Genomic DNA, 26595 nt, shown 5'->3' with positions numbered 1-26595 from the left:
TTCGACTTGTGGTTTTGTGAAACGAAATCCAGCATATCTATCTTGTTTGCTGTGTCATACAATAAAATAATAATAATAATAATAATAATTATTATTATTATTATTATTATTATTATTTATAGGCCGCCCTATCTCCCTGTGGGACTCAGGGCAGCTTCCAAGCAAAAAAGCAAACATTTGATGCCTTGGTGATAGGCAAACACATATCAAGTCAAAAACAGTGCAAGGTACAGTAACATCATTATAAAACTCATCAATTACTAAACAAACCAACAATATCACAATACATAATGTGGATAAGATAAGATGATTTATGACAGCCTGCGGGTCAAGATAAAATTTCCAACGTCAAAAGGATCAAAGGTCTGGAGACCATGAATCCCTCCGAGGAGCGTCTTAAAGAACTGGGTCTGTCCAGAGGAGACATGATTTGACAGCCATCTATATAATATGTGAAAGCTTTCTTGGAAGCTTTTAAACCAGGCCTGGGCCAACTTGGGCCCTCCAAGTGTTTTGGACTTCAACTCCCACCATTCCTAACAGCCTACCAGCTGTTAGGAATGGTGGGAGTTGAAGTCCAAAACACTTGGAGGGCCCAAGTTGGCCCAGGCCTGTGCTAAGCTCAGTGGCCTGGCCAGCCAGGCAGTGACGTCACGGCGGGAATTCCCTGGCCCCGCCTCGCAGGGGTGTCCCCGCTCCTGGCCCCGCCTTCCTCCTCCTTCCTCCTCCTCTTGGGTCGCCTTCGCTTTCGCTTTCCTCCTTCTCCTCCTCCTCTTCCTCGGGTGAGTGGGTGGGTGGGCGAGGGTTGATGCAGCCGCAGAATGGGCCAAGGAACCCTCCCTTCCTTCCCAAGAAGCCGGAGTTGGACTTCATAAACTTTTCTGACCCGCCCCGGGCTCCCTTCAGCTTCGATCCGGGCTCCGTTCGAGTGCTTTCCGATCCGGTGCCGGGCTCTGCTCCCAATTCAATCAAGAGACTTGTCTGACTCCAGATCGGCAGGTGGGTGTCTGCGACGACGCGAGGAGGCCTTGCGGAAACTACACATCCCAGGGTGACATAGCATGGAGTCAGGCAGGACGTGGCCCAGTGCGGTGGCTTCCTGGGAATTGTAGTTTGCCAAGGCAAGGAAGACTCAAGGCCTTCCGAAACTACAACTCCCAGGATGCCATGGCATTGAAGTGGTGAATAGACCTTGCAGAAACTACAGATCCCAGGGTGACATAGCATTAAGTTAGACAGGCCATGGCATCCCGGGAGTTGTAGTTTGCCAAGGCAAGCAAAGCTCAAGGCCTTGTTAAACTACAACACCCAGGATGCCATAGCATTGAAGTGGCGAATAGACCTTGCAAAAACTACAGATCCCAGGGTGACATAGCATTAAGTTAGACAGGCCATGGCATCCCGGGAGTTGTAGTTTGCCAAGGCAAGCAAAGCTCAAGGCCTTGTTAAACTACAACACCCAGGATGCCATAGCATTGAAGTGGCGAATAGACCTTGCAAAAACTACAGATCCCAGGGTGACATAGCATTAAGTTAGACAGGCCATGGCATCCCGGGAGTTGTAGTTTGCCAAGGCAAGCAAAGCTCAAGGCCTTGTTAAACTACAACTCCCAGGATGCCATAGCATTGAAGTGGCGAATAGACTTTGCAAAAACTACACATCTCAGGGTGACATAGCATTGAGCCAGTCAGGCCATGGCATTCCGGGAATTGTAGTTTGCCAAGGCAAGCAAAGCTCAAGGCCTTGTGAAACTACAACTCCCACGATGCCATGGCATTGAAGTGGTGAATAGACCTTGCAGAAACTACAGATCCCAGGGTGACATAACGTTGAGTCAGGCATGGCATAATTCAGTGCTAAGGCACCCTCAGAGTTGTAGTTTGCCAAGGCAAGGAAGGCTCAAAGCCTTGTGAAACTACAACTCCCAGGATGCCATAGCATTGAAGTGGCGAATAGACTTTGCAAAAACTACACATCTCAGGGTGACATAGCATTGAGCCAGTCAGGCCATGGCATTCCGGGAATTGTAGTTTGCCAAGGCAAGCAAAGCTCAAGGCCTTGTGAAACTACAACTCCCAGGATGCCATAGCAATGAAGTTACAAAAGCTGCAACTTCAACCTTGCAAAACCTTGCAAAAACTGCAAATCCCCGGGTGACATAGCATTGAGTCAGATAGGCCATGGCATCCCAGGAGTTGCAGTTTGCCAAGGCCAAGAAGGCTCAAGAACTTGTGAAACTACAACTCCCAGGATGCCATAGCATTGAAGTGGCGAATAGACCCTGCAGAAACTATACATCCCAGGGTGACATAGTATTGAGTGAGGTAGGCCATGGCTCAGTGTGGTGGCTTCCTGGGATTTATAGTTTGCCAAGGCAGGGAAGGCTCAAGGCCATGTGAAACTACAACTCCCAGGATGCCATAGCGTTGAAGCGGTGAATAGACCTTGTCAAAACTGCAAATCCCAGGGTGACATAGCATTGAATCAGGCATGCCATGGCCCAATGCTACTGCACCCTGGGAGTTGTAGTTTTCCAAGGTACTAGTAACACCCTCCCCCGGGCAGGGAAAGCTCAAGACCTTGTGAAACTACAACTCCCAGGATGCCATAGCATTGAAGTGGCGAATAGACCCTGCAGAAACTATACATCCCAGGGTGACATAGTATTGAGTGAGGCAGGCCATGGCTCAGTGTGGTGGCTTCCTGGGATTTGTAGTTTGCCAAGGCAGGGAAGGCTCAAGGCCATGTGAAACTACAACTCCCAGGATTCCATAGCATTGAAGTGGCGAATAGACCTTGCAGAAACTACACATCCCAGGATGACATAGCATTGAATCAGGCATGCCATGGCCCAATGCTACTGTACCCTGGGAGTTGTATTTTTCCAAGGTACTAGTAACACCCTCCCCCGGGCAGGGAAAGCTCAAGACCTTGTGAAACTACAACTCCCAGAGTTCCATAGCATTGAAGTGGTGAATAGACTTTGCAAAAACTACACATCCCAGGGTTCCATAGCATTGAAGTGATAAATAGACTTTGCAAAAACTACAGATCCCAGGGTGATATAGCATTGAGCCAGACAGGCCATGGCACCCCAGGAGTTGCAGTTTGCCAAGGCAAGGAGGGCTCAACACCTTGGGAAACTACTAATCCCAGGATCCCATAGCACTGAAGTGTTGAATAGACCTTGTAAAAACCACAAATCCCAGGGTGACATAGCATTGAAGTGGTGAATAGACTTTGCAAAAACTACACATCCCAGGGTGACATAGCATTGATTCAAACAGGCCATCGCATCCCGGGAATTGTAGTTTGCCAAGGCAAGGAAGGCTCAAGGCTTTGTGAAACTGCAACTCCCAGAATTCCATAGCATTGAAATGGTGAATAGACCTTGAAAAAACTACACATCCCAGGATGACATAGCATTAATTCAGACAGGCCATGGCATCCCAGGAGTTGTAGTTTGCCAAGGCAAGGAGGGCTCAGCGCCTTGGGAAACTATGACACCCAGGATTCCATAGCATTGAAGTGTTGAATAGACCTTGCAAAAACTACAGATCCCAGGGTGACATAGCATTAAGTTAGACAGGCCATGGCATCCCGGGAGTTGTAGTTTGCCAAGGCAAGCAAAGCTCAAGGCCTTGTTAAACTACAACTCCCAGGATGCCATAGCATTGATGTGGTTAATAGACCTTGCAGAAACTACACATCCCAGGGTGACATAAACATTGAGCCAGACAGGCCATGGCATCCCAGGAGTTGAAGTTTGCCAAGGCAAGGAAGACTCAAGGCCTTCTGAAACTACAACTCCCAGGATGCCATGGCATTGAAGTGGTGAATAGACCTTGCAGAAACTACAGATCCCAGGGTGACATAACGTTGAGTCAGGCATGGCATAATTCAGTGCTAAGGCACCCTCAGAGTTGTAGTTTGCCAAGGCAAGGAAGGCTCTAAGCCTTGTGAAACTACAACTCCCAGGGTTCCATAGCATTGTTTAACTGTTAATTCTACAGTGTAGAAGATCCACCCTTACTGCCTAAGGGGAAGAACCCTGCCATGGCTTCTTGTGTCCTTTTTGTATAGTCAGCAAAGCGAGAAGTCTGCCTCCTTTACTCTGTCTATGCCCTGGGGCTACTCTTTTACATTTTTTACGGCAAATATATTCATGAGAGAGACTGGAAAGTACTCCATATATCTCTGAAGGTTTTCAAGCAGAGCCTGGATGGCTATCTGTCAAGAGGGCTTTAATGGTGTCTTCCTGCCTGGCAAAAGGAGGTTGATCTGGATGGCCTTTGGGGGTTCCTTCCAACCCTACCGAAAATATTCCAAATTGGAGTTTAAAGATGTGAATTCAGTTAGATTATTTTTTAAAAGGTTGAATTATAAACAAGTACAACAAGGAGAAGTAGTTGCACGAACTTTGACTCCAAACAAACTCCATTGCTAAGAGATACAATTCTTGGACTTGGCTTGTTCTTCCAAATTTCCTTCCTTTGCCTGAACAAGAAGGGTTTTGTTTTGTTTTGTCTGCTGTTGCCACAATATTATTGTTGCATTGTGACGAATAATGTTGCCTCTTAGGAACATGTGTGGGATGCTTGGGGGTTTTTATTTGGCTACTTGTATCTGCTTTTGGAAAGACCTGCCTATTCTCCAGATGCATTCTACACTGTAGAATTAATGCAGATTGACACCACTTCAGCATACATGGTCCAATGCTATGGAAACCTGGGAGTTTGCATTAGGCTCCAGCACTCTTGGTGGTGCAGCGTGTTCAAGCGCTGAGCTGCTGAACTTGTGGATCGAAAGGTCACAGATACGAATCCGGGGAGCGGAGTGAGCTCCTGCTGTTAGCCCCAGCTTCTGCCAACCTAGCAGTTCGAAAACATGCCAATGTGAGTAGATCAATAGGTACCGCTCTGGCGGGAAGGTAATGCCGCTCTATGCAGTCATGCTGGTTACATGACCTTGGAGGTGTCTACGGACAACGCCAGCTCTTCGGCTTAGAAATGAAGATGAGCACCAACCCCGGGCACGACTAGACTTTTATTATTATTACACCACTTCGACTTGCATGGAAACCTGGGAGCTGTAGTTTGCATTATGTCCCAGCACTCTTTGGCAAAGAAGCCTAAAGACCTTGTAAAACTAACTATAACTCCATAGCATTGAGCTATGGCATTTCAAGTAGTTTTGAACTGCATTAATTCTGCAATGTGGATGCACAATATCATTCCAATCCTGGGAAGTCATGTTTTCTTTCCCTCCTTTTCTGCCTTCCTTTCTCTCTCTTTCTCGCCCCACTTCCCTTCCTTTGCAAATTATCCCTCCTCGAAGCCTCAGATGCCAAATATGGGGCTTGCATTGGGAGATTCCTACTAAACACAAGTTGCGGCTTGTATAATCCCCTGCGTCTCGTTTCATGCAAAAAAACGAGATTCAAAGCCTTTCCCCGGAAAGTCAACACAATTGTTTCCCTGTGAAACTAAGAAAACTGTCAAGTCGAACAATAAGAGATCCAGGGCATAGAAAAGGCAGATTTTCTCCAAGTTATTTATTTACAATATTTATATTCCGCCCTTCTCACCCTGAAGAGGACTTAGGGTGGATCACAATGCACATATACATGGCAAACATTCAATGCCATTAGACATGCGACATTTATAGACAGACACAGAGGCCATTTAACAGTCCAGTTTCTGGCTTCATGAGAGTTGATTCCGGCCACAGGACGAGCTGCCACTTCATCATCCACTTGTGACACCGAGTCCTTGATGGAGTACTTTCTCATTCTTCCACACACTGCTGGACGTTTTGATGGTGTCATAAATTAGTTAAATTAGCCTCCCTGCATAAAGCGGTACCTAAATTTCCTACTCGACAGATGCAACTGTCTTTTGGGCTGCATAGGTCAAAGTGAGCTAGGCTATTAATGGTTGAGAGCTCAATCTGAGCCAGGCTGGCTTCAAACTCATTACCTCTAAACTGTGGAACTCACTGCTACTTGGAGGGCTTTAAAAGAGGATTGGATAAAGTCATTAGGTTTAGCAGGCATGGGCAAACTTGGGCCCTCCAGGTGTTTTGGACTTCAACTCCCACAATTCCTCACAGGCACAATTCCAAAACACCTGGCGGGCCCAAGTTCCATTATGTCTATTGAGTTTTTCCCTTTCGAAGGTGTATGCTTGTCGATTTTTACCTGTACTGTATCTGGTTTGACTTTTGTAAATTGCCTGGTAAAAGGGGGGAAATAACAACAACAGCAATAACAACAAGATGAATTTTTTTTTGCTCCTAAAGTAGTACGTGTGTGTATTATTCACATATACACAGCTTACCTTGGTGTGTTTATGTGAATATGGATCATCCCTGTCAATGCTGTGGAACTCCCTTGGAAGTCAGCCAGGTCTTGTCAATACAAACAAGGCCATTTGCAAGTGTCTTTCTGCCAAAGTTCACTATTATAAAACCACCTGTATTTCGTAGCTGGGCAGGTTTGGTATCAGGGGTGTGGAGGTGTTGTTGGTTTAATGCACATAGATTATTTTGTTCAAGAATAGGTGCAAGAGTCCAGTGCAACAATGAGAAAGAAACTAAAGTAACTACCGTATATACTCGAGTATAAGCCTACCCAAATATAAGCCAAGGCACCTAATTTTACCACAAAAAAACTGGGAAAACATTGACTCAAGTATAAGCCGAGGGTGGTAAATATCAGAAATAAAAATAGATACCAATAAAATTACATTTATTGAGGCATCAGTAGGTTAAATGTTTTTGAATATTTACCTAAAGCTCAAATTTAAAATAAGACTGAATCATTATTCTCATCTTCTTCAATGTAAATGTGCTTATGTATCCTTTTAATAATAATAGAGTAAAAAATACATGTAATAATAATAATAATAATAATAAATACAGGAAAATAATACATGTAATAATAATACAGTAGAGTCTCACTTATCCGAGACTCGCATATCCAAGGTTCTGAATAGAGTAACATAATAAATGCAATAATAATTATAAGATCAGAGTGAAATAATAAATGTATTACAGTAGAGTCTCACTTATGCAACATTCGCTTATCCAACGTTCTGGATTATCCAATGCATTTTTGTAGTCAATGTTTTCAATATATCATGATGTTTTGGTGCTAAATTCGTAAATACAGTAATTACAACATAACATTACTGTGTATTGAACTACTTTTTCTGTCAAATTTGTTGTATAACATGATGTTTTGGTGCTTAATTTGTAAAATCATAACCTAATTTGATGTTTAATAAGCTTTTCCTTAATCTCTCCTTATTATCCAAGATAATTGCTTATCCAAGGTTCTGCCAGCCTGTTTAGCTTGGATAAGTGAGACTCTACTGTAATAATAAATACAGGAAAATAATACAGGTAATAATAAATAGAGTAAAATAGTAAATGTAATAATAACAATAAGATCAGAGTGAAATAATAAATGTATTAATACTGTAATAATAAAAACTAGAGTAAAATAAATGTAATAGTAGCAACAATAATAGAGAAAAATAATAAATGTAATAATACCAATAATAATAGAGAAAAATAATAAATGTACCATATATTCTCGAGTATAAGCTGACCCAAATATAAGCCAACCAGGACCCTCACCCGAGTATAAGCCGAGGGGGGCTTTTTCAGTCTTAAAAAAAGGGCTGAAAAACTAGGCTTATACTCGAGTATATACAGTATGTTTATTTTAACTGAATTATTTTCCTTTTTATGATGGTGGTTGGTTACTATGTCTGCTGTGTTTTAAGTTGTTGTATGTTGCTTTGACAATTTATTGTTTTTGCATACTTGTTTGAAACCACCCGGAGTCCTCGCAAGGAGATAGAGCAGTATATAAATAATGTTTAATAATAATAATAATAATAATAATAATAATAATAATAATAATATATTATTTTATTATGACACAGCAAACAAGATAGATATGCTGGATTTCGTATCACAAAATCACAAGTCGAACACTTCCCAAGTGTCTAGGACTCTGTGATGTATTTTCGGATGATGTGTGCAGATCCCAGTAGGGTGGCCTTTTGCAGTTGGCAGATCATAATTTTGTCAATGTCTATTGTTTCCAAATGCCAGCTGAGATCTTTTGGCATGGCACCCAATGTGCCGATCACCACCGGGACCACCTGCACTGGTTTCTGCCAGAGTCTTTGAAGTTCAATCTTGAGGTCCTGATAGCGGCTGAGTTTTTCCTGTTGTTTTTCATCAATTCGACTGTCACCTGGGATATTATTATTATTATTATTATTATTATTATTATTATTATTATTATTAAGCAAGAACTACCAGGGTGGAGAAGGAAGGGAAAAGATCTTGCTGGGGCCCCAAAGGACTGACTTAATTTGCGGAATAATTGCTGAATAACAGATAGAACAGGCATGGGCAAACTTTGGCCCTCCAGGTGTTTTGGACTACAACTCCCACCATTCCTAACAGCCAGCAGGCTGTTAGGAATGGTGGGAATTGTAGTCCAAAACACCTGGAGGGCTGAAGTTTGCCCATGCCTGCTCTATCTGTTATTTAGCAATTATTTCGCAAATAGAACTTGATTATATGACAGTGTAGACTCAGATTATCCAGGTCAAAGCAGGTAATGTGGCCACTGGCTGTTCTGTTTGGGGAAGTTTCAGAATTGTGTTTTCCCCGCAAAAGTAGCTCTTACCAATTACTTGCAATGCATTGCTTAATGTGAATATTTAATGTGTTGCGTTGTAGAGGATTTTATTGTATTGCCTTTGGGAAACTCTTTCGTAACCGAGGAAGAGCTTTTGCAAGACTTTTGGCTGTCTTCAACCTTCCTGTTTGCATGGAACAAATCATGTGGATTTGAATAAAAGCAACTGAAGATGCATCTACACTGCCACATAATCCAGATTATCAAAACAGATAATAACGTTATTTACTTTGAACTGGATCATCTGAGTCTCCACTGCCATATAATCTGGATTTTATATGACAGTGCAGATGGGGTTTGGATACATCACTGAATCATAGCATCAGAGAGTTGGAGGAGACCCCAAGGGCCATGCAGGAGGACACAATCAAAGCCCTCCTGACAGATGGCCACCCAGCCTCTTCAGTCTCTGCAGGCTCTCAGTCTGCTGAGGTTAAATAACTTGCCATCTGTATGATAGATTACTCCCATGCCAGTGGAATACAGAACAAAGTTTGGGAACCATTGAAGTAGACGGATTAACTGGATTTAAAGCAGGGTTGTTGTGTGTTTTCCGGGCTGTATAGCCATGTTCCAGAAGCATTCTCTCCTGACATTTTGCCCACATCTATGGCAGGCATCCTCGGAGGTTGTGAGGTATATACATCACAACCTCTGAGGATGCCTGCCATAAAAGTGAGAGAGAATACTTCGGGAACATGGCCATACAGCCTGAAAAACACACAACAACCCTGTGATCCCAGCCATGAAAGCCTTCGACAACACACGGATTCAAAGCAGTTTCTGCTCCATATGTTTAAAGATGGAAATGTTATTTGCTGGGCTGCACTTCCCAGACTCTGGATCCTGGGAAGTGCAGGCCATAAATAAATAATCTCAGAAGATCCTGGACAGAGGCACTCAAAGAGCTGGTTGCTGGAGAGTGCAGAGGCGCTGTCCAGCAGCAGATACAAAGGAATGACTTTGTGTTTTTCTGTTTCAAGCAGATTCTGAATTCCCTGGGCCTGGATGCATCTGGCAGGGCAGCGTTTATGGAGGAAGCAACCCGAAAAGGTGGGATTGCATAAGAAATGGGGTGCATGTTTGGGAGGAAAGTGAAAGAAATGGAGAGGTGCTGTGGGATTTTTGTGGCTGAGTGGGAATTCCAATCCTGTTCTCCAGGGACAGCTCTCAAGTTAAGAACAAGAACGGTTCTGTAGGTTTGTTCTTAAGTTGATTTCCTTTGAAAGTCGGAACAGGTATTTATTTATTTATTTACAGTATTTATATTCCGCCCTTCTTTCTCACCCCGAAGGGGACTCAGGGCGGATCACATCTATATATATAAAAGGGTAATGAAATTTCGGCCTAGGACAAAACAACAAAACGACACATCCCAGAAACACTAAACTTGGCAGCATAACCCCTCATCCATGCCTCTACATTCATACAACAAAAAGAAAAGAAAAATAAAGTCCTAATTAGAGGGAGAGGAATAATTGTTTTTATCCAATTGCTGCCAGTTAGAAGGCTAAGCTCTGCCCACTTGGTCTCCTAGCAATCCACTCAGCCCAGGGGACAGGCAGAGTTAGGCCTCACTTAGGCCTCTTCCACACTGCCTATAAAATACAGATTATCGGATTTTAACTGGATTATATGGTATATGGCAGTGTAGACTCAAGGCCCTTCCACACAGCTATATAACCCATTTATAATGGACTTAATGTCAGGGGAAAACCTTTACCCTTTACTTTAACTACCACCAATTCTTCAATACTTTATTTCCCATACCACCAGACTTCGCCACAGCAACGCGTGGCCAGGCACAGCTAGTTATATATATATAGGGCAAACATTCAATGCCCATATACACAGAACCGAGACAGAGACAGACACAGAGGTACATTTGTAAGTGTAACTCTTCTTCCTTCCCAGCCGAGCAACAAGCCCTGAGGCTGTCAGAAGCCATCCAAGGCGGAGACGAGGCAGTGGCCAGAGAGTGCGCCTCCTGGCTGGCCGAGCAACGCGTCCCGGTGACGGTGCAGGTGAAGCCTGAATTCTACGCCAAGCCTGACATCAGGTAAGATGTGATGCCACCACGTTCTTGTTGGGGGAGCGATGGGTGAGACTCTGCTTGCCATCCAGGGTGGGTTCCAAAATCATCATCCTGGTCTCACCGATCCCTCCTTCTCCAGGCTGCCTTCTCATACGAAGAATCAGCATTGGTAATCAAAACGCTGGCAGTCGAATATTCAGTTGAATCCAACGGTACTTAATCTTTATTTACATTGCTATATACAGTAGCACTCATTAGCAATAAGTCCTAGACACATGGCAGTGTCTCCTCGGCCACGGAGCAAAAACATTCCCCGTCCATCTTCTGTGAACGCTCACGCCGAACACACGAAAACTCCTCTGCATTCTACAGATCATGTAGGAAGTCCCGGTCAATCAGACTTGACCCCATTGGCCCTGTGTTACATCAATCAAAGCAGGCTCCTTTTAACTCCTCCGCTGCTGAAATGCCTTGCCGAAACTCATACAGAAAACATTCCTAACAGCCTAGATTGATTTTAACATTTCACACAATTCACAATACCCTGACAGTTCTTGTGGGGATGATCTTGTAGGGCAGGCATGAAGCAACTTCGGCCCTCCCTCCAGGTGTTTTGGACTTCAACTCCCACAATTCCTAACAGCCGGTAGGCTGTTAGGAATTGTGGGAGTTGAAGTCCAAAACACCTGGAGGGCAGAAGTTTATCCATACTTACAACTCACTTTTCCTCCAGTTTTAATGTGTCGTGTTTTCCACCTCTCGCAGGCTGTGGGTCGGGGTGGAAGATGTCCACATGAGCACCATCCCCATCTACCTGAAGGTCCGGCCTTGCATGACTTTGGCTTCCCTCAAAGACATGGTAGGGGCTGTTATGAAGTTTTTCACGGTCTTGTATCTCCTCTGCTTCAGCAAACCACAACTCCCAGGATTCCATAGCATTGAGCCGTGGCAGTTAAAGTGGTGGCAAACTGCTTTAATTCTACAGTGTAGACACAGCCTTGGATTCCAAAACACCCAGAGGACCCAAGGTTGGGAGCTAGTAGCCATCTGGGCTGAGAATGTAGAGACCCCATCTACACTGCTATAAAATGCAGTTTGAAACAGCGTTGTATGGTCGGTGTAGATTCAAATAATGCAGTTCAATGCATGATATAACTCTACACGCACCATATAATGCAGTTCAGTTCATCATATGACGCTACACTGACCATATAATGCAGTTCAATGCAGTACATGACTTTGTGCTGACCATATAATGCAGTTCAAATCATCATATGACTCTACATCTATGACTCTAATGCGGTTCAGTGCAATATATGATTCTACACTGACTATATAATGCAGTTCAATGCAATATATGATTCTACACTGACTATATAATGCAGTTCAGTGAAATATATGATTCTACACTGACTATATAATGCAGTTCAATGCAATATATGATTATACACTGATCATATAATACAGTTCAATGCAATATATGATTCTACACTGATCATATAATACAGTCCAATGCATTATATGAGCATATAATGTGGTTCAATGCATTATGTGACTCTGCACTGACCATATAATACAGTTCAATGCACTATCTGATCTACACTGACCATAGAATGCATAGACTATAGAATACATCATATAACTGCACTGATTATAGAATACACTTCAATGCATCATATGACTCTACATTGACCATATAATGCAGTTCAATGCATTATGTGACTCTACACTGACCATATAATACAGTTTGATGCATTATATGAGCACATAATGCAGTTCATTGCATTATATGAGCATATAATGTGGTTCAATGTATTACGTGACTCTACACTGACCATATAATGCAGTTCAATGCATTATATGACTCTACAGACCATAGAATTCAATTCAATGCACTATATGACTACACACTCACCATGGAATGCAGTTCAGTTCATCATATGACTCTACACTGACCATATAATGCAGTTCAATGCATTATATGACTCTACAGACCATAGAATTCAATTCAATGCACTATATGACTACACACTCACCATGGAATGCAGTTCAGTTCGTCATATGACTCTACACTGACCATATAATGCAGTTCAATGCATTATATGACTCTACAGACCATAGAATTCAATTCAGTTCACTATATGACTACACACTCACCATGGAATGCAGTTCAGTTCGTCATATGACTCTACACTGACCATATAATGCAGTTCAATGCATCTGTCAGGGATATTTTGATGGTGCTGTCCTGCATGGCAGGGGCTTGGGCTAGATGGCCCATGTGGTCTCTTCCAGCGCTATATTTCTATGATTCTAAATGTCTCTCCCAACTCAATATCCCATCTTTCCTCTGCTCCAGATGTTCCTCCATTATGGCTTCCCTCCTGGCATTCAGAAGTGGGTGGTTGGGCAGCGTTTGCCCCGTGACCACGAGACTCTCCACTACCACGGCATCCAGAGAGACGGCGATGCTGCGTACCTCTACCTCCTTTCGGGCAAAGCAGCCAAACTCAGCAAAGATGCCTTTGAACAGGAACATCAACGCAGGCAGCTGGAGGGTGAGTTGACGCCACAACTTGGGATCCCTAGGTATCCATTCAGTACAACCCTGTTACCAGAGAGGAATATGTCAAGAAATGGTTAAATTGAGACTCAGTCACCTCCTGTCTCAATTTACCTCCTCCTCTGACAATCTGGCAATCTGCTCAGTTGCATGGCAGTAAGTCCGGACTTCCCAGATGTCAACTGAAACCAGCGGCTTCATACTTTATTGCTGTTCTGTACAATATTTACATAGTTTTGCCAGAGCATAGCATATGCGCATCCGACCTCGTTCAATCACCGCATGGGAAGCACTGCTGTCACCTTCCAAATTCCACAGCATGACGAATGTCTTGTTAGTACAGGAAATCTTTCACTGTTTCCCTCTAGCCATAAATCTCTACTCTATGCAGTTAACTCTTGCATTACTGGATTACTAGATTACATGCTGCATTACAGACACACACACTATCAGTTAGCTTTAAACTCTTAAGTACAAATTTCAAAACTATACAAAAACAATAAATTCACAAAATACACAATCAAAGCCCTCCCGACAGATGGCCATCCAATCTGTGTTTTAGAACCTTATGAGAAGGAGACTCAAACACATTCCAAGGTAGTATATCCCATTGCCAAATGGTTCTTACATCCAGGACATTTCCTTACAATTTTTAAGTAGGATCTCTTTTCCTGCAGTGTGCAGTCCAGTAGCAGGAAATAAACATCCATCCTTTAAACTATTTAAACATAATTATCAAGGCCCTTCTTTTCTTCCTTAAGATAAACACACCTAGATCTCTAAGGCAGGATCTACACTGTCCTTATATTCCAGATTATCTGACAGTGTAGACTCATATAATCCAGTTCAAAGCAGATAATCTGGGATCAGATTCTGGGATAGAGGATAGTGTAGATCCAACCTAAGATGCTTCTCAAAGGGATTCATCATTCCCAACCTTTGGCCATCTTGGTGGCCCTTCTCTGGGCACCTTCCAACTCATCCATCTCCTTGATTTGCTTTACCCAGAACTGGACACAGTTTTATTCCAAACTGAGGTCTGACCAAAGCAGAATACAATGGGACTGTGACTTCCCTATTGTTTGTTAGGAATTGTGGGAGTTCAAGTCTACCTGGAGGGCCCAAGTTGGCCCATGCCTGATCTAGATACTATAATCCTATTGATGCAACCACAATGACTTTTTGTCTGGATGTTGCTAAAACCAACCATACCTTGGAAGTTCACATTTGGTCCCAAGGCAACGCTTTGTCCATGACTGCTCTTGCCAATTGCTTTATTTTGTTGTTTGCCATGGTGGCATAATAGGTTAAACTCTTGTGCTGCTGACCTGAAGGTTAGCAGTTTAAATCTGCGGGGATGGGGTGAGCTCCTGCTGTTAGCCCTAGCTCCTGCCAACATAGCAGTTTGAAAACATGCAAATGTGAGTAGATAAATAGGTACCGCTTCGGCGGGAAAAGGCAAAACCCCCGCTCCAAACAGTCATGCCGGCCACACAACCAGGAGGTGTCTGCAGACAATGCAGGCTCCTCAGCTTGGAAATGGAAAAAAGCACCTCCTCCAGAGCCAGAGATGTGCACGGCCTCCAGAACCAGAAATGAAAGGAGAAGCCTTTGCCTTTGTCTGTGTATTTGTGTCCCATTGTATGTCATTGTAACAAGGCATTGAATGTTCGCCTGTGTCTGTTTATATGCTGTAATCCACTCTGAGTCCCCTCCGGGCAGAAAAACAGGATATAAATATATTATCATTATTATCATTATTATTATTATTGACACAAAGACAGTATGACACAACAAATGAGATATATATGCTGGATTTCGTATCATCATTTCTTCTTCTTCTTCTTCTTCTTATTATTATTATTACAAGGGTTATCCAGAAAGTAGATTATGTTTTGGAATTAAAAATGAACAAAGTATAGGAGAAAACATTTACCATATGCAGTTGAAAGCCACAGCCAAATACCACTTCTCAACATAGTCGCCATTCAAATCTAGGCACTTATCATAGCGATGAATGAGCTTGGAAACTCCTTCTCCACAAAACTCTGCCGCTTGTGTCCTCAACCAGCCGGTCACCCCTTTCCGCAGCTGTGCAGCGTCGCCAAAATGCTGCGTTGAGGATGCAAGTGGCAGAGTTTTGTGGGGAAGGAGTTGCCAAGCTCATTCATCGCTATGGTAAGTGCCTAGATTTGAATGGCGACTATGTTGAGAAGTGATATTTGGCTGTGGCTTTGACTGCATATGGTAAATGTCTTCTATACTTTGTTCATTTTTAATTCCAAAACATAATCTACTTTCTGGATAACCCTCGTATTACTATTATTATTTTATTATGACACAGCAAACAAGATAGATATGCTGGATTTCATATCACAAAATCACAAGTCGAACACTTCCCAAGTGTCTAGGACTGTGTGATGTATGCGTGCAGATCCCAGCAGGGTGGCCTTTTGCAGCTGGCAGATTGTAATTTTGTCAATGTCTATTGTTTCCAAATGCCGGCTGAGATTTTTTGGCACGGCACCCAATGTGCCCATCACCACCGGGACCACCTGCACTGGTTTCTGCCAGAGTCTTTGAAGTTCAATCTTGAGGTCCTGATAGCGGCTGAGTTTTTCCTGTTGTTTTTCGTCAATGCGACTGTCACCTGGGATGGCGACATCAATGATCCAAACCTTTTTCTTTTCCACAACTGTGATGTCTGGTGTGTTGTGTTCCAGAACTTTGTCAGTCTGGATTCTGAAGTCCCACAGTATCTTTGCGTGCTCATTCTCCAATACTTTTGCAGGTTTGTGATCCCACCAGTTCTTTTCTGCTGGGAGGTGGTACTTGAGGCATAAGTTCCAATGAATCATTTGGGCCACATAGTTGTGCCTCTGTTTGTAGTCTGTCTGTGCGATTTTCTTACAGCAGCTGAGGATATGATCAATAGTTTCGTCAGCTTCCTTGGACAGTCTGAATTTTGGGTCATCAGCTGATTTTTCGATCTTGGCCTGAATTGCATTTGTCCGGATGGCTTGCTCCTGGGCTGCAAGGATCAGGCCTTCTGTCTCCTTCTTCAGGGTCCCATTCGTGAGCCAGAGCCAGGTCTTCTCCTTATCAGCTTTTCCTTCAATTTTGTCAAGAAACCTTCCATGCAATATTTTGTTGTGCCAGCTGTCAGCTCTAGTTTGTAGTGTGGCTTTCTTGTACTGGTTTTTTGTCTGCTGTGCTTTGAGGAGTTTCTGAGTTTCTGATTATTATTATTATTATTATTATTATTATTATTATTATTATTATTATTAGAGCTAGGCATCAAAGATGGCATCCTGCTGCCCAGAGGGATGGCAGGAGCAGCAGCCGCAGCTGAAGAAGACCACGTGGTCCCAGACCATGTGGATCTGAAAGAGGAGAGGAACGAGGCTGCTCCCCATCTCCTTGCTGTGCCTCCAAAGGTAAGAGATGTCCACGATGGCGGGGCAGAAGGGGAACATGTCCCTCCCCAAGGTCTGTTGTCCCACATCGCTCTTCTTCCTCTGTTGTTATCGATGTAGGTTGGCTGGGAATGCCCCACCTGCACCTACCTCAACAAGCCCACGAGGCCCGGGTGCGAGATGTGCTGCACGGAGCGGCCCAAGGGGTACGTCATGCCAGAGGCCTACCAGCCAGACGAGGAGGAGCAGGAGCGGATGCAGCGCGAGGAAGAAGCTCTGAGGCAGTACGAACGGGTGAGACCTTGATGTGTTGCTGGATTCCAAGCATAGAATCCTAGAATTGGGGGAGACCCCAAAGGCCATCTAGTCCTACTCCTTTGTGCCAGGCAGAAATAGCCAATCCAAGCACTTTCAACAGATGGCCATCCAGCCTCTGCTTGAAAGCCTCCTGAGAAGGAGACTCCATTGGACTCCCAGGAAGCATATTTAACTGCTAGTTGCAGTTAATCTGCTGACTGGAGGGTTGGCAGTTCAAAGCCATGAGTCAGGGTGAGCTCCTGCTGTTAGCCTTAGCTTCTGCCAACCTAGCAGTTCGAAAGCATGCAATGTGAGTAGATCAATAGGTACCACTCCAGCGGAAAGGTAATGCTGCTTTATGCAGTCATGCCAGTTACATGCCCTTGGAGGTGTCTACGGACAACGCCGGCTCTTCGGCTTAGAAATGGAGATGAGCACCAATCCCCAGAGTCGGACACGGTGGGAAGGTAAAAGGGCAGCCCATGCCAAAATACAAACATGCTGGCAAAACACAATCGGAGATGTTTATGGACAACAGGCTCCTCGGCTTAGAAAAATGGAACAAGAGCACCTCCCCATGGCCGGAGTTGAGCATCGCCTCCAGACACCGGAGATGAAAGGAGAGGCCTGACCCTTGGTCTGTGTATTATATGTTGTTCTTCACTGTGTAAAAGGTAATGAATGATTGCCCTATATGTGTATACTGTAATCTGCTCTGAGTCCCTCTGGGGAGATAAAGCAGAATATAAATAAAGCATATTATTATTATTATTGTTATTATTATTATTATTATTATTATTATTATTATTATTATTATACTATCACACAGCAAACAAGATAGACAAGTGTCTAGGACTGTGTGATGTATTTTCGGATGATGCGTGCAGATCCCAGTCGGGTGGCCTTTTTGCAGCTGGCAGATCGTAATTTTGTCAATGTCTATTGTTTCCAAATGCCAGCTGAGATCTTTTGGCACGGCACCCAGTATGCCCATCACCACCGGGACCACCTGCACTGGTTTCTGCCAGGTCTTTGAAGTTCAATCTTGAGGTCCTGATAGCGGCTGAGTTTTTCCTGTTGTTTTTCGTCAATGCGACTGTCACCTGGGATGGCAACATCAATGATCCAAACCTTTTTCTTTTCCACAACTGTGATGTGTGGTGTGTTGTGTTCCAGAACTTTGTCAGTCTGGATTCGGAAGTCCCACAGTATCTTTGCGTGCTCATTTTCCAATACCTTTGCAGGTTTATGATCCCACCAGTTCTTTACTGCAGGGAGGTGGTACTTGAGGCATAAGTTCAATTGACCATATCCTCAGCTGCTGTAAGAAAATCACACAGACAGACTACAAACAGAGGCACAACCATGTGGCCCAAATGATCCATTGGAAATTATTATTATTATTATTATTATTATTATTATTATTATTATTTTGTTCTCCCATGCCTGATTTAGGGTGTCCTCTCAGGTTTTTTAATTCACATTTTCCCACTTTTGCAGGGGTCAGCCTTTGCTCTGCACCTCTCAGCTTGCCCTTTCTGTCTTTCCTGACTCAGGCCAAAGAGCAGCAGAAGCAGAAGAATTACCAAGCGCTCCTGCAGCTGGATGGGCAGAGCTTGGTGCCGTCCGACGAAGGGGTGGAGTGTCCCATCTGCTTTGTGGGCCTGGAGGCTGGCGAAGGGGTGACCTTAAGGGAATGCCTGCATGCCTTCTGCAAGTAAGCTCTGCAACAGGGCCTTACCCGGGAATGCTCCACAGACCACTGAAGAGATTAGTTTTAGCATTGGTAGAACATTTATTATGCTAGTCTGTGGAAATGAAATAAAGATGAAGTCTTCCTTATCTGGGAATCTGAAATACTCCAAAAACTGGAACTATTTTTGGTGCAGGCCGTCTTTGGGGAAAGGGGGCTAGTCACACTTTGGGTCCCATTGTGGGGAAAAAGCAGCATATAAATGCAACAAATGAATGAATGGAATCAACAACCCTGAGCCTGTTGAGTTAATACTCAAGATTTAGTCTCCCTTATCCTGAAATCCAAGTCTCCCTTTTATGGAAATCTCAAATACCTTTTTGTTAGCTCGTTTCTATTATCCACAGCTCAACCATGTGAGTTGCTGAGAGATAATGGTTAAGTGGAAAGAGATACTAACTACACAGATATCTATAAATTTAGTATAAACACAAAGTTGTCCTATTACTATAAACTCATTAATAATACAGGATAGAATAATAATTATAAACCAACTATTGTTATAATTCAAGAACGTGGGGAACAAACAAATCTTGACTGTTTTACAAAAATGTACCAAATATTATAATCATGCTTAAATGTTTTTCAAAATACTGTATATACTCAAGTATAAGCCTAGTTTTTCAGACTGAAAAAGCCCCCCTCAGCTTATACTCAGGTAAGGGTCCTGGTTGGCTTATATTTGGGTCAGCTTATACTCAAGAACATATGGTACATTTATTATTTTTCTCTATTATTATTGGTATTATTACATTTATTATTTTTCTCTATTATTGTTGCTACTATTACATTTATTTTACTCTATTATTATTATTAATAATACATTTATTATTTCACTCTGATCTTATTATTACAGTAGAGTCTCACTTATCTAAGCTAAACGGGTTGGCAGAAGCTTGGATAAGCGAATATCTTGGATAATAAGGAGGGATTAAGGAAAAGCCTATTAAACATCAAATTAGGTTATGATTTTACAAATTATGCACCAAAACATCATGTTATACAACAAATCTGACAGAAAAAGTAATTCAGTACGCAGTAATGCTATGTAGTAATTACTGTATTTATGAATTTAGCACCAAAATATCACGATGTATTGAAAACATTGACTACAAAAATGGCTTGGATAATCCAGAAGCTTGGATAAGTGAGGGTTGGATAAGTGAGACTCTACTGTATTGCATTTATTATTTTACTCTATTTATTATTACTTGTAGTATTTTCCTATTATTATTATTATTATTATTACATGTATTATTTTACTCTATTATTAAATGGATACATAAGCACATTTACAATGAAGAAGATGAGAATAATGATTTGATCAGAGTTGGACAGTCTTATCTTAAATTTGAGCTTGATGTAAATATTTAACCTACTGAGGCCTCAATTAATGTCATTTTATTGGTATCTATTTTTATTTCTGAAATTTACCGCTCTCAGTTTATACTGGAGTCAATGTTTTCCCAGTTTTTTTCTGGTAAAATTAGGTGCCTCGGCTTATATTCGGGTCGGCTTATACTCGAGTATATACGGTAACCCAACTAACCTTCCAGCATTCATATACAGTGGCAACTGTTGGCTCCAAGGCTGGGGAAGGGGAGCCAAATTGCTCTGGGATTCAGTCCGAACTCTAAAGACTGTCTCCAAGGTGCTGATTCTGGTTTGACATACAGTCTTCCCCACCTTGGGTCAGATTAAAACCAAGAATGAATTTGCTTTCTTTTTCTACCAGTGATTTCCAAGCTAATGGCATTTATGTGCATGAAGGGGCAGCAGCTTCTGATTGGTTGGACTTCAGCTCCCAATGTGGGCTGGGAATGATGGGAGCTTCAGTCCAACCTATTGTGAAGCTGCCAGATTGAGGGTGGATTGTGGTCAATCCTGGCCTGTTTTTTCCCTATTCCTAACCACTGAGAAGATCCTATCTTGCATTGTCACCTAAGCATTTCCTGCATTTCTGCCACTCTCTTTTTGCAGGGATTGTCTGAGAGGGACCATCCTGAACAGCCAGGAGCCAGAGGTCCGATGCCCTTACATTGATGAGAAATACTCCTGTCCGTCGCAGCTTTTGGAGCGAGAGATCAAGGCGGTAAGCGTGCCGATAGGAGCTTCAGTAATTGCGGACCCTTCCAAAAACGCCATGAAAGCAGAGATCCAACATAGGTCTGTAAGGCTTCCCATCTCAAGACCAGATGTGAGCATGAATCAAGGACTGGAAGGTTATTTGTGGCAGCTCCAGAGCTTCAAACAATCAACCAATGATTTAATGAATCAGTGAGCTTCAAACAATATTAATAATACATTTATTATCCACCTCTTCTTCTGGCTCGAGGTGCAATTTGCACTGTAGAATGATTGCAGTTTAACATGACTTTAACTGTCAAGGCTGAATGCTATGGAATCCAAAGAACTAGGTTTACTATTATTACTATTGTTTTTACATTTATGCCCCACTTTTCTCTCCAAACGAGACTCAAAGTGGCTTACAACACCAAAACCAATACAATTTAGTGTTGTTGAAGGCTTTCATAGCTGGAATCACTGGGTTGCTATGAGTTTTCTGGGCTGTATGGCCATGTTCCAGAAGGAAATAATGCAAAATCTGGAATATAGCCATACAGCCCGGAAAACTCACAGCAACCTAATACAATTTAGATTAAACCAGAATTAAGATTCTTAAAAAATAGTTAAAAACCCCTAAAATCATTTAAAAACCATTAAATAAACAATCCCATAGCTTGTTTCTAAAATCTTACCTTTTTAAAAGCCTTCCTGAATCCAAAAGTTTTAACTTGCTGCCAGAAGGATAACAAGATATTGAATACCCTGTTTCCCTGAAAATAAGACATCCCCAAAAAATAAGACCTAGCAGAGGTTTTGCTGAATTGCTAAATATAAGGCCTCCCCCAAAAGTAAGACCTAGCAAAGTTTTTGTTTGGAAGCATGCCTGGCACCCGCCAAACAGAACACCAGAGCATGCAGGATTGGTAAATGTACATACCATTTGTACATGGAAATAATGGTAGTAACAAGACATTCTTGACAAGAGTCACAATTTGTCTGGTTTGGTTATGTTGGTTTGTGATGACAACTACTATACAGTATATAATAAATGTTCTTTTTTGTGAATTTTTTTCATGGAAAATAAGACACCCCCTGAAAATAAGACCTAGCACATCTTTGGGAGCAAAAAATAATATAAGACACTGTCTTATTTTCGGGGAAACACGGTAGTGCTAGTGTGTCACCAAACTTCATCTCCCATGTTTCCATAGCACTGAGCCGTGGCAGTTCAAGGGATCTCATACTACATTTGTCCTATAGTGCAGATGCACCCTAAGAAGCAGTTCTATAGCCAAAGCACTGGGAATTTACTCTGAGGGGATCCTATTTTCAATCCCACAGCTCTTGAGTGAAGCGGAGTACCAGCGCTTTTTGGACCTGGGCATTTCCATTGCCGAAAACCGCAGCCGCTCCAGCTACCATTGCAAAACTACAGACTGCCGAGGCTGGTGCTTCTATGAGGACGACGTCAACGAGTTCCCGTGCCCCGTCTGCCTGAAAGTGAACTGTCTGCTTTGCCAGGTGAGGTGCATATTTCACAGCCAAACAATTCTTACCATCATGAAGTTCTTCTTAAAGTTCAGATGAAATATATTTTTCTGCTATTTGAATCCTTTGTTCCATTGGGTCCTGGTCTCCAGAGCAACAGAAAACAAACTTGCTGCCCTCCTCAATGTGACATCCCCGCAGTTATCTAAACATGGCTACCATGTCCCCTTTCAACTTTCTCTCATCTAGGTTAAACATACCCAGATTTCTAAGCCACTCAGGATTCTTGGCTTCCAGATCTTTGACTGCTTTTGTCACCCTTCTTTGGACACCTTTCAGCTTGTGCAATATCTTTCTTGGACTCAGAGCAGATGGAGTCCAGCATCCCTTATATCCATTGGTAGAATTGAGTTCCAAACAACTATTTCTATTGAAACTATGGCTGCAGGCAATTCAGTTCCAGTAGCTGGTTATACAAGGTATCAAATTGCATTAATTACACAGGACAGATGCACCCTGGGTCTAACATATTTGGTGGTGAGGAATGAGTAGGATAGGTTTGTAGGCTACCTTGAGCTACTTAAAGGAGCAGGACGGAGCCAGGATGCAGCAATAAAGACTTAACATGAGGACTAGACTAGCATGATGTGGCAAAAAAGTGTGATTAAAAAAAAGTGTGATTCTAGTCTGCATCAAGAGTATAGTCTCGATCGAGAGAAGTCATAGTTCCGCTCCATTCTGCTTTGATCAGACATCATCTGGAACATGACTGTGTTCAGTTCTGGGCATCATAATTTAAGGAGGAGATGGACAAGTTGAAAAGTGTCCAGAGAAAGATGACCAAAATGGTCAAGGGTTGGAAACGATGAATCCAAGAAGCAACTTAGGGATCTGGCTATGTTTAGCTTGGAGAATACAGTTGAGAGTAGAAATGAGAGCCATGCATAAATACCTGAAAGGATGTCATATTGAGGACAGAGCAAGCTTGTCTTCTACTGATCCAAAGATATTAGGAAAACCTACCCAATACTGGTAAGAGGCTGCATGAATGCTCCACTGGTTGAACCCACAAAAAAGTGTCAACCTGGGCATGAGAGGTGCCCACCTGGAATCCCAACAGTGTTATCTCTGCAGGCGATCCACGAAAACATGAATTGCAAGGAGTACCAAGATGATCTCCAGATCCGGGCGCAGAATGACCAGGCTGCACAGCAGACCACACAGATGTTGCTGGTGAGAAAAGGGTTCAGTTTTGGATTTATTCAAGGTTTTTATACATGGCTTGGATGATGGAGGAGAAGTCACACTCATCATTTAGGCTGTGAAGAGTAGATCATATTTTTGAGAGCAAAACCTGGTTTCAAAACTGTAACAGATGGGAGAGTTGGGGCAGGGATAAATGTAGGGCTTTACATTTAAGTAAGAAAAGAGAAGTTGCACCAACAGAAGATGGGAAACCGCTTTCTTGGTAGCACTGCATGCAAAAGTATCAGGGCATCTTTATAGACTCCAAGCCACCTCCTCCACTTGCATTTGAAAGAAATTTAGCTAATGTTGTCTTCCTTCCCTTTCAGAAAATGGTGCAAACCGGGGAGGCCATGTACTGCCCCACCTGCAATATCATCGTCCAAAAGAAAGACGGTTGCGACTGGATTCGGTGCACTGTTTGCCACACGGAGATCTGTTGGGTGACTAAAGGCCCACGCTGGGGCCCAGCGGTATGTACTGATTGGATGTGGCCCTCATCTAAATGGGGAGTTATAGTGCCTCAATGGACTCCCAAAGAGTTGCATGAAGAACACACACTTCCTAATTCATTGTCAATTGTATCATTTTGGAAGCCATGCAGTCCTTTTACGGTTCAGAACATAAAATCCTAGAGTTGTAAGAGACCCCAAAGCCCATCCAGTCCAACCCCATTCTGCCAGGAAGACACAATTCTAAACAGATGGCCAAACAGCCTCTGATTTAAAAGCCTCTTGAAAAGGAGACTCCACTGGACTCCAAGGCAACATAATCTACCGTCAAACAGCTCTTCTTCCCAATATTTAGAATCTCTGGAAGCCAGCTAGGGAAGGCCTCATAGGCCTCCCATTTTTTTTCACCGCATAATAGTTGCACCCCCCTTTTTTTGAAGGGGAAAAGTGACTATTATGTGATGAAATATGGTAACCTTATGGCTTTTCCTGTGAGACAACTTCACATTACAGTAAGACCTCGTATCCATGGGGGATAAATTTCCATGCAGACTGTGGTTATGTGAAACCACAGATACACTATTGGATAAACACAGATGTCTATTCTAAACAATGTAATGAGCTATACAAAACACAATAATGGTTCAAAACATAAGTAGTACACAATATGTATATTAAGCATCATATACATATTACATTCACAGAATCAATGCTCAGTCCTATGGTATATAACCCAAAAGTATCTAACTCAGTATTATGGGATAAAACCCGGGGACCAGTTGTAAACGGCGTAAACGGATATATTACCACCTACTCCAGTCAATAACCAGCTACTCAGGATCTACATCAGCATTGACTCTGTCTACTTGGCTTTACGATTGTATCAAAACCTGTGGAGTCCTGAGGAATCCTTCCAGAACTGCAGAGACTCTGAATTGGTTTGCCTTTAAGCCAATCTAATCCTTTTAGGACTGCTTAGACTTATATCATTTTGTTTGATTTATAGTACTGAGTTAGATATTTTTGGGTTATATACCATAGGACTGAGCATTGATTCTGTGAATGTAATATGTATATGATGCTCTAATATACATATTGTGTACTACTTATGTTGTAAACCACAGATACAACCAGATGCCATTGAATTACCCCCCTTTCCATCCCAGCATAATATTGAGTTGTGTTGGAAGATCACTTTTAGGAACGCGTTAGGTCCTCCAACACAACTCTTAAGGTAACTTCATGGAGAAGTATGCCGTAGAATCGCCTGGAAGACCTAACAAATTCTAAAAGAGGTAATTTTAGTATGTGTATAAAGCTCTAGATATGGGTTCTGTGGTAACAGGGGTCTTCTTAGAGGTAACCCCTTGCTGTTGTCCTTGTTGGCAGGGTTCGGGCGACACCAGCGCCGGCTGCCGCTGCAAGGTGAATGGTGTTCCCTGCCACCCAAACTGTCAGAACTGTCATTAATGAAGACTGAAGAACTCTGAATGAACGAATGGGCTGCCTCCCTCAGTCCGTGGATCCCATGCCCAGAAGGAAAGCTGGATATTCAACAAAGTTAAACTCTGGGTAACTGGGCTCTTCTGAAGCCATGCTGAATTAAATTTCCAGAATTGGTGCTTTGGGTTCCAGGCCATCAACACCCTACAGACTGCTCATCCATGAACAAAAGGTGCCTTCCTTTTTTTTTCCTGAATCCATGAGAACCAGGTGATGGGACAATGTGGAAATGGAATCCCTTTCCTTGGAGCAGATTTATTTTTACAAATATTCACAGACAGTGGCTTCTTTGAGTCTTTGGTAAGGTCCATGTGCAGCATGAACTTGCCTTCTTCTCGTCACCTTCTTCATAAGCAGCATTATATTCTGCACCCTTCGAGGCCTTCAGCTGAGAGCTGAGCAAAATGGGTGCTTAATGAGTTTCCGATCCCCGTCCCACGAAATCAGCACTGCCCTACACAGCATTAGAACCAGATTTTGGAGTTCTGGTTTCACTACAAAAAATGCCAACTTGATGTATATACAATGTTGATTGCCCTAATAAAGAAGCTTTTGTGAACAGTTGCCGCATTTTTCTCCAGAATAATGTCAAAGTACCATCACAGAATACTAACTGGAAGGGGCCTCATGGGCCATCTAGTCCAATCCCATGCTCAATGCAGGACCGCCAGCTACAGCATCTCCAGCAGCCTCTTACTGAGAAAATCCAGATGTTCTCTTAGGACATGGTTTTCCATTTTCATGGGAGTCCTACACCCCTAATCCCAATATGCCAAATGTTGCACCAACACAAGTCTTATGCTTTGGCTTTGCATTCAAGCAGCTGTCACATATTTGTACAGTGTTTTGTCTGTAGGTTGTTAAGGAAGTTGCTTTCTTGGTTGCCTTACAAGATAAGAAACCTCTAACAGACATGGTGTCAAAACAAACAAGTGCTGTACCATGAAATAACCTTGTCCTTATCTTACTGTGGAAATTATCTGACCTTTGGATGCAACCTAATACCTGGAGCTTGGTGCAAGAAGCACTCCCAGTTTAATCACAACAGCAGCT

General features: G+C 42.7%; 1 protein-coding gene across 3 annotated transcripts; it reads left to right on the top strand.

The window, feature by feature from the left end:
• Window positions 1-743: 743 nt before the first annotated feature.
• On the top strand, window positions 744-26106 carry rbck1 (RANBP2-type and C3HC4-type zinc finger containing 1). Of its 3 annotated transcripts, none has more exons than XM_062979133.1 (13): window positions 744-999; window positions 9710-9776; window positions 10638-10782; window positions 11524-11617; window positions 13118-13316; window positions 16610-16758; window positions 16858-17031; window positions 18591-18751; window positions 20768-20879; window positions 22196-22375; window positions 23477-23575; window positions 23917-24060; window positions 25429-26106. In XM_062979133.1, the coding sequence occupies exons 2-13, from the start codon at window positions 9755-9757 to the stop codon at window positions 25507-25509; spliced, it is 1560 nt and encodes a 519-aa protein (XP_062835203.1). In that variant the 5' UTR covers window positions 744-999; window positions 9710-9754; the 3' UTR covers window positions 25510-26106. The 3 variants fall into 3 exon arrangements, with proteins under 3 accessions (XP_062835203.1, XP_062835204.1, XP_062835205.1); XM_062979134.1 differs by having other exon boundaries at window positions 9707-9776; XM_062979135.1 differs by lacking the exons at window positions 744-999; window positions 9710-9776; window positions 10638-10782 and adding an exon at window positions 10895-10970.
• Window positions 26107-26595: the final 489 nt, after the last annotated feature.

This window comes from Anolis carolinensis, chromosome 4, assembly GCF_035594765.1.
Source record: "Anolis carolinensis isolate JA03-04 chromosome 4, rAnoCar3.1.pri, whole genome shotgun sequence".
Lineage (NCBI taxonomy): Eukaryota > Metazoa > Chordata > Lepidosauria > Squamata > Dactyloidae > Anolis > Anolis carolinensis.
The sequence above is the reverse complement of the archived record's forward strand: the minus strand, read 5'-3'. Positions and strand labels throughout refer to the sequence as shown.

Coding starts and splice junctions, on each gene's coding strand:
- rbck1 (XM_062979133.1), top strand. CDS start 9,755: ATGGAGGAAGCAACCCGAAAAG. Junction 22,376..23,476: donor TGAACTGTCTGCTTTGCCAG/GTGAGGTGCATA, acceptor TTATCTCTGCAG/GCGATCCACGAAAACATGAA. Junction 24,061..25,428: donor GCCCACGCTGGGGCCCAGCG/GTATGTACTGAT, acceptor CCTTGTTGGCAG/GGTTCGGGCGACACCAGCGC.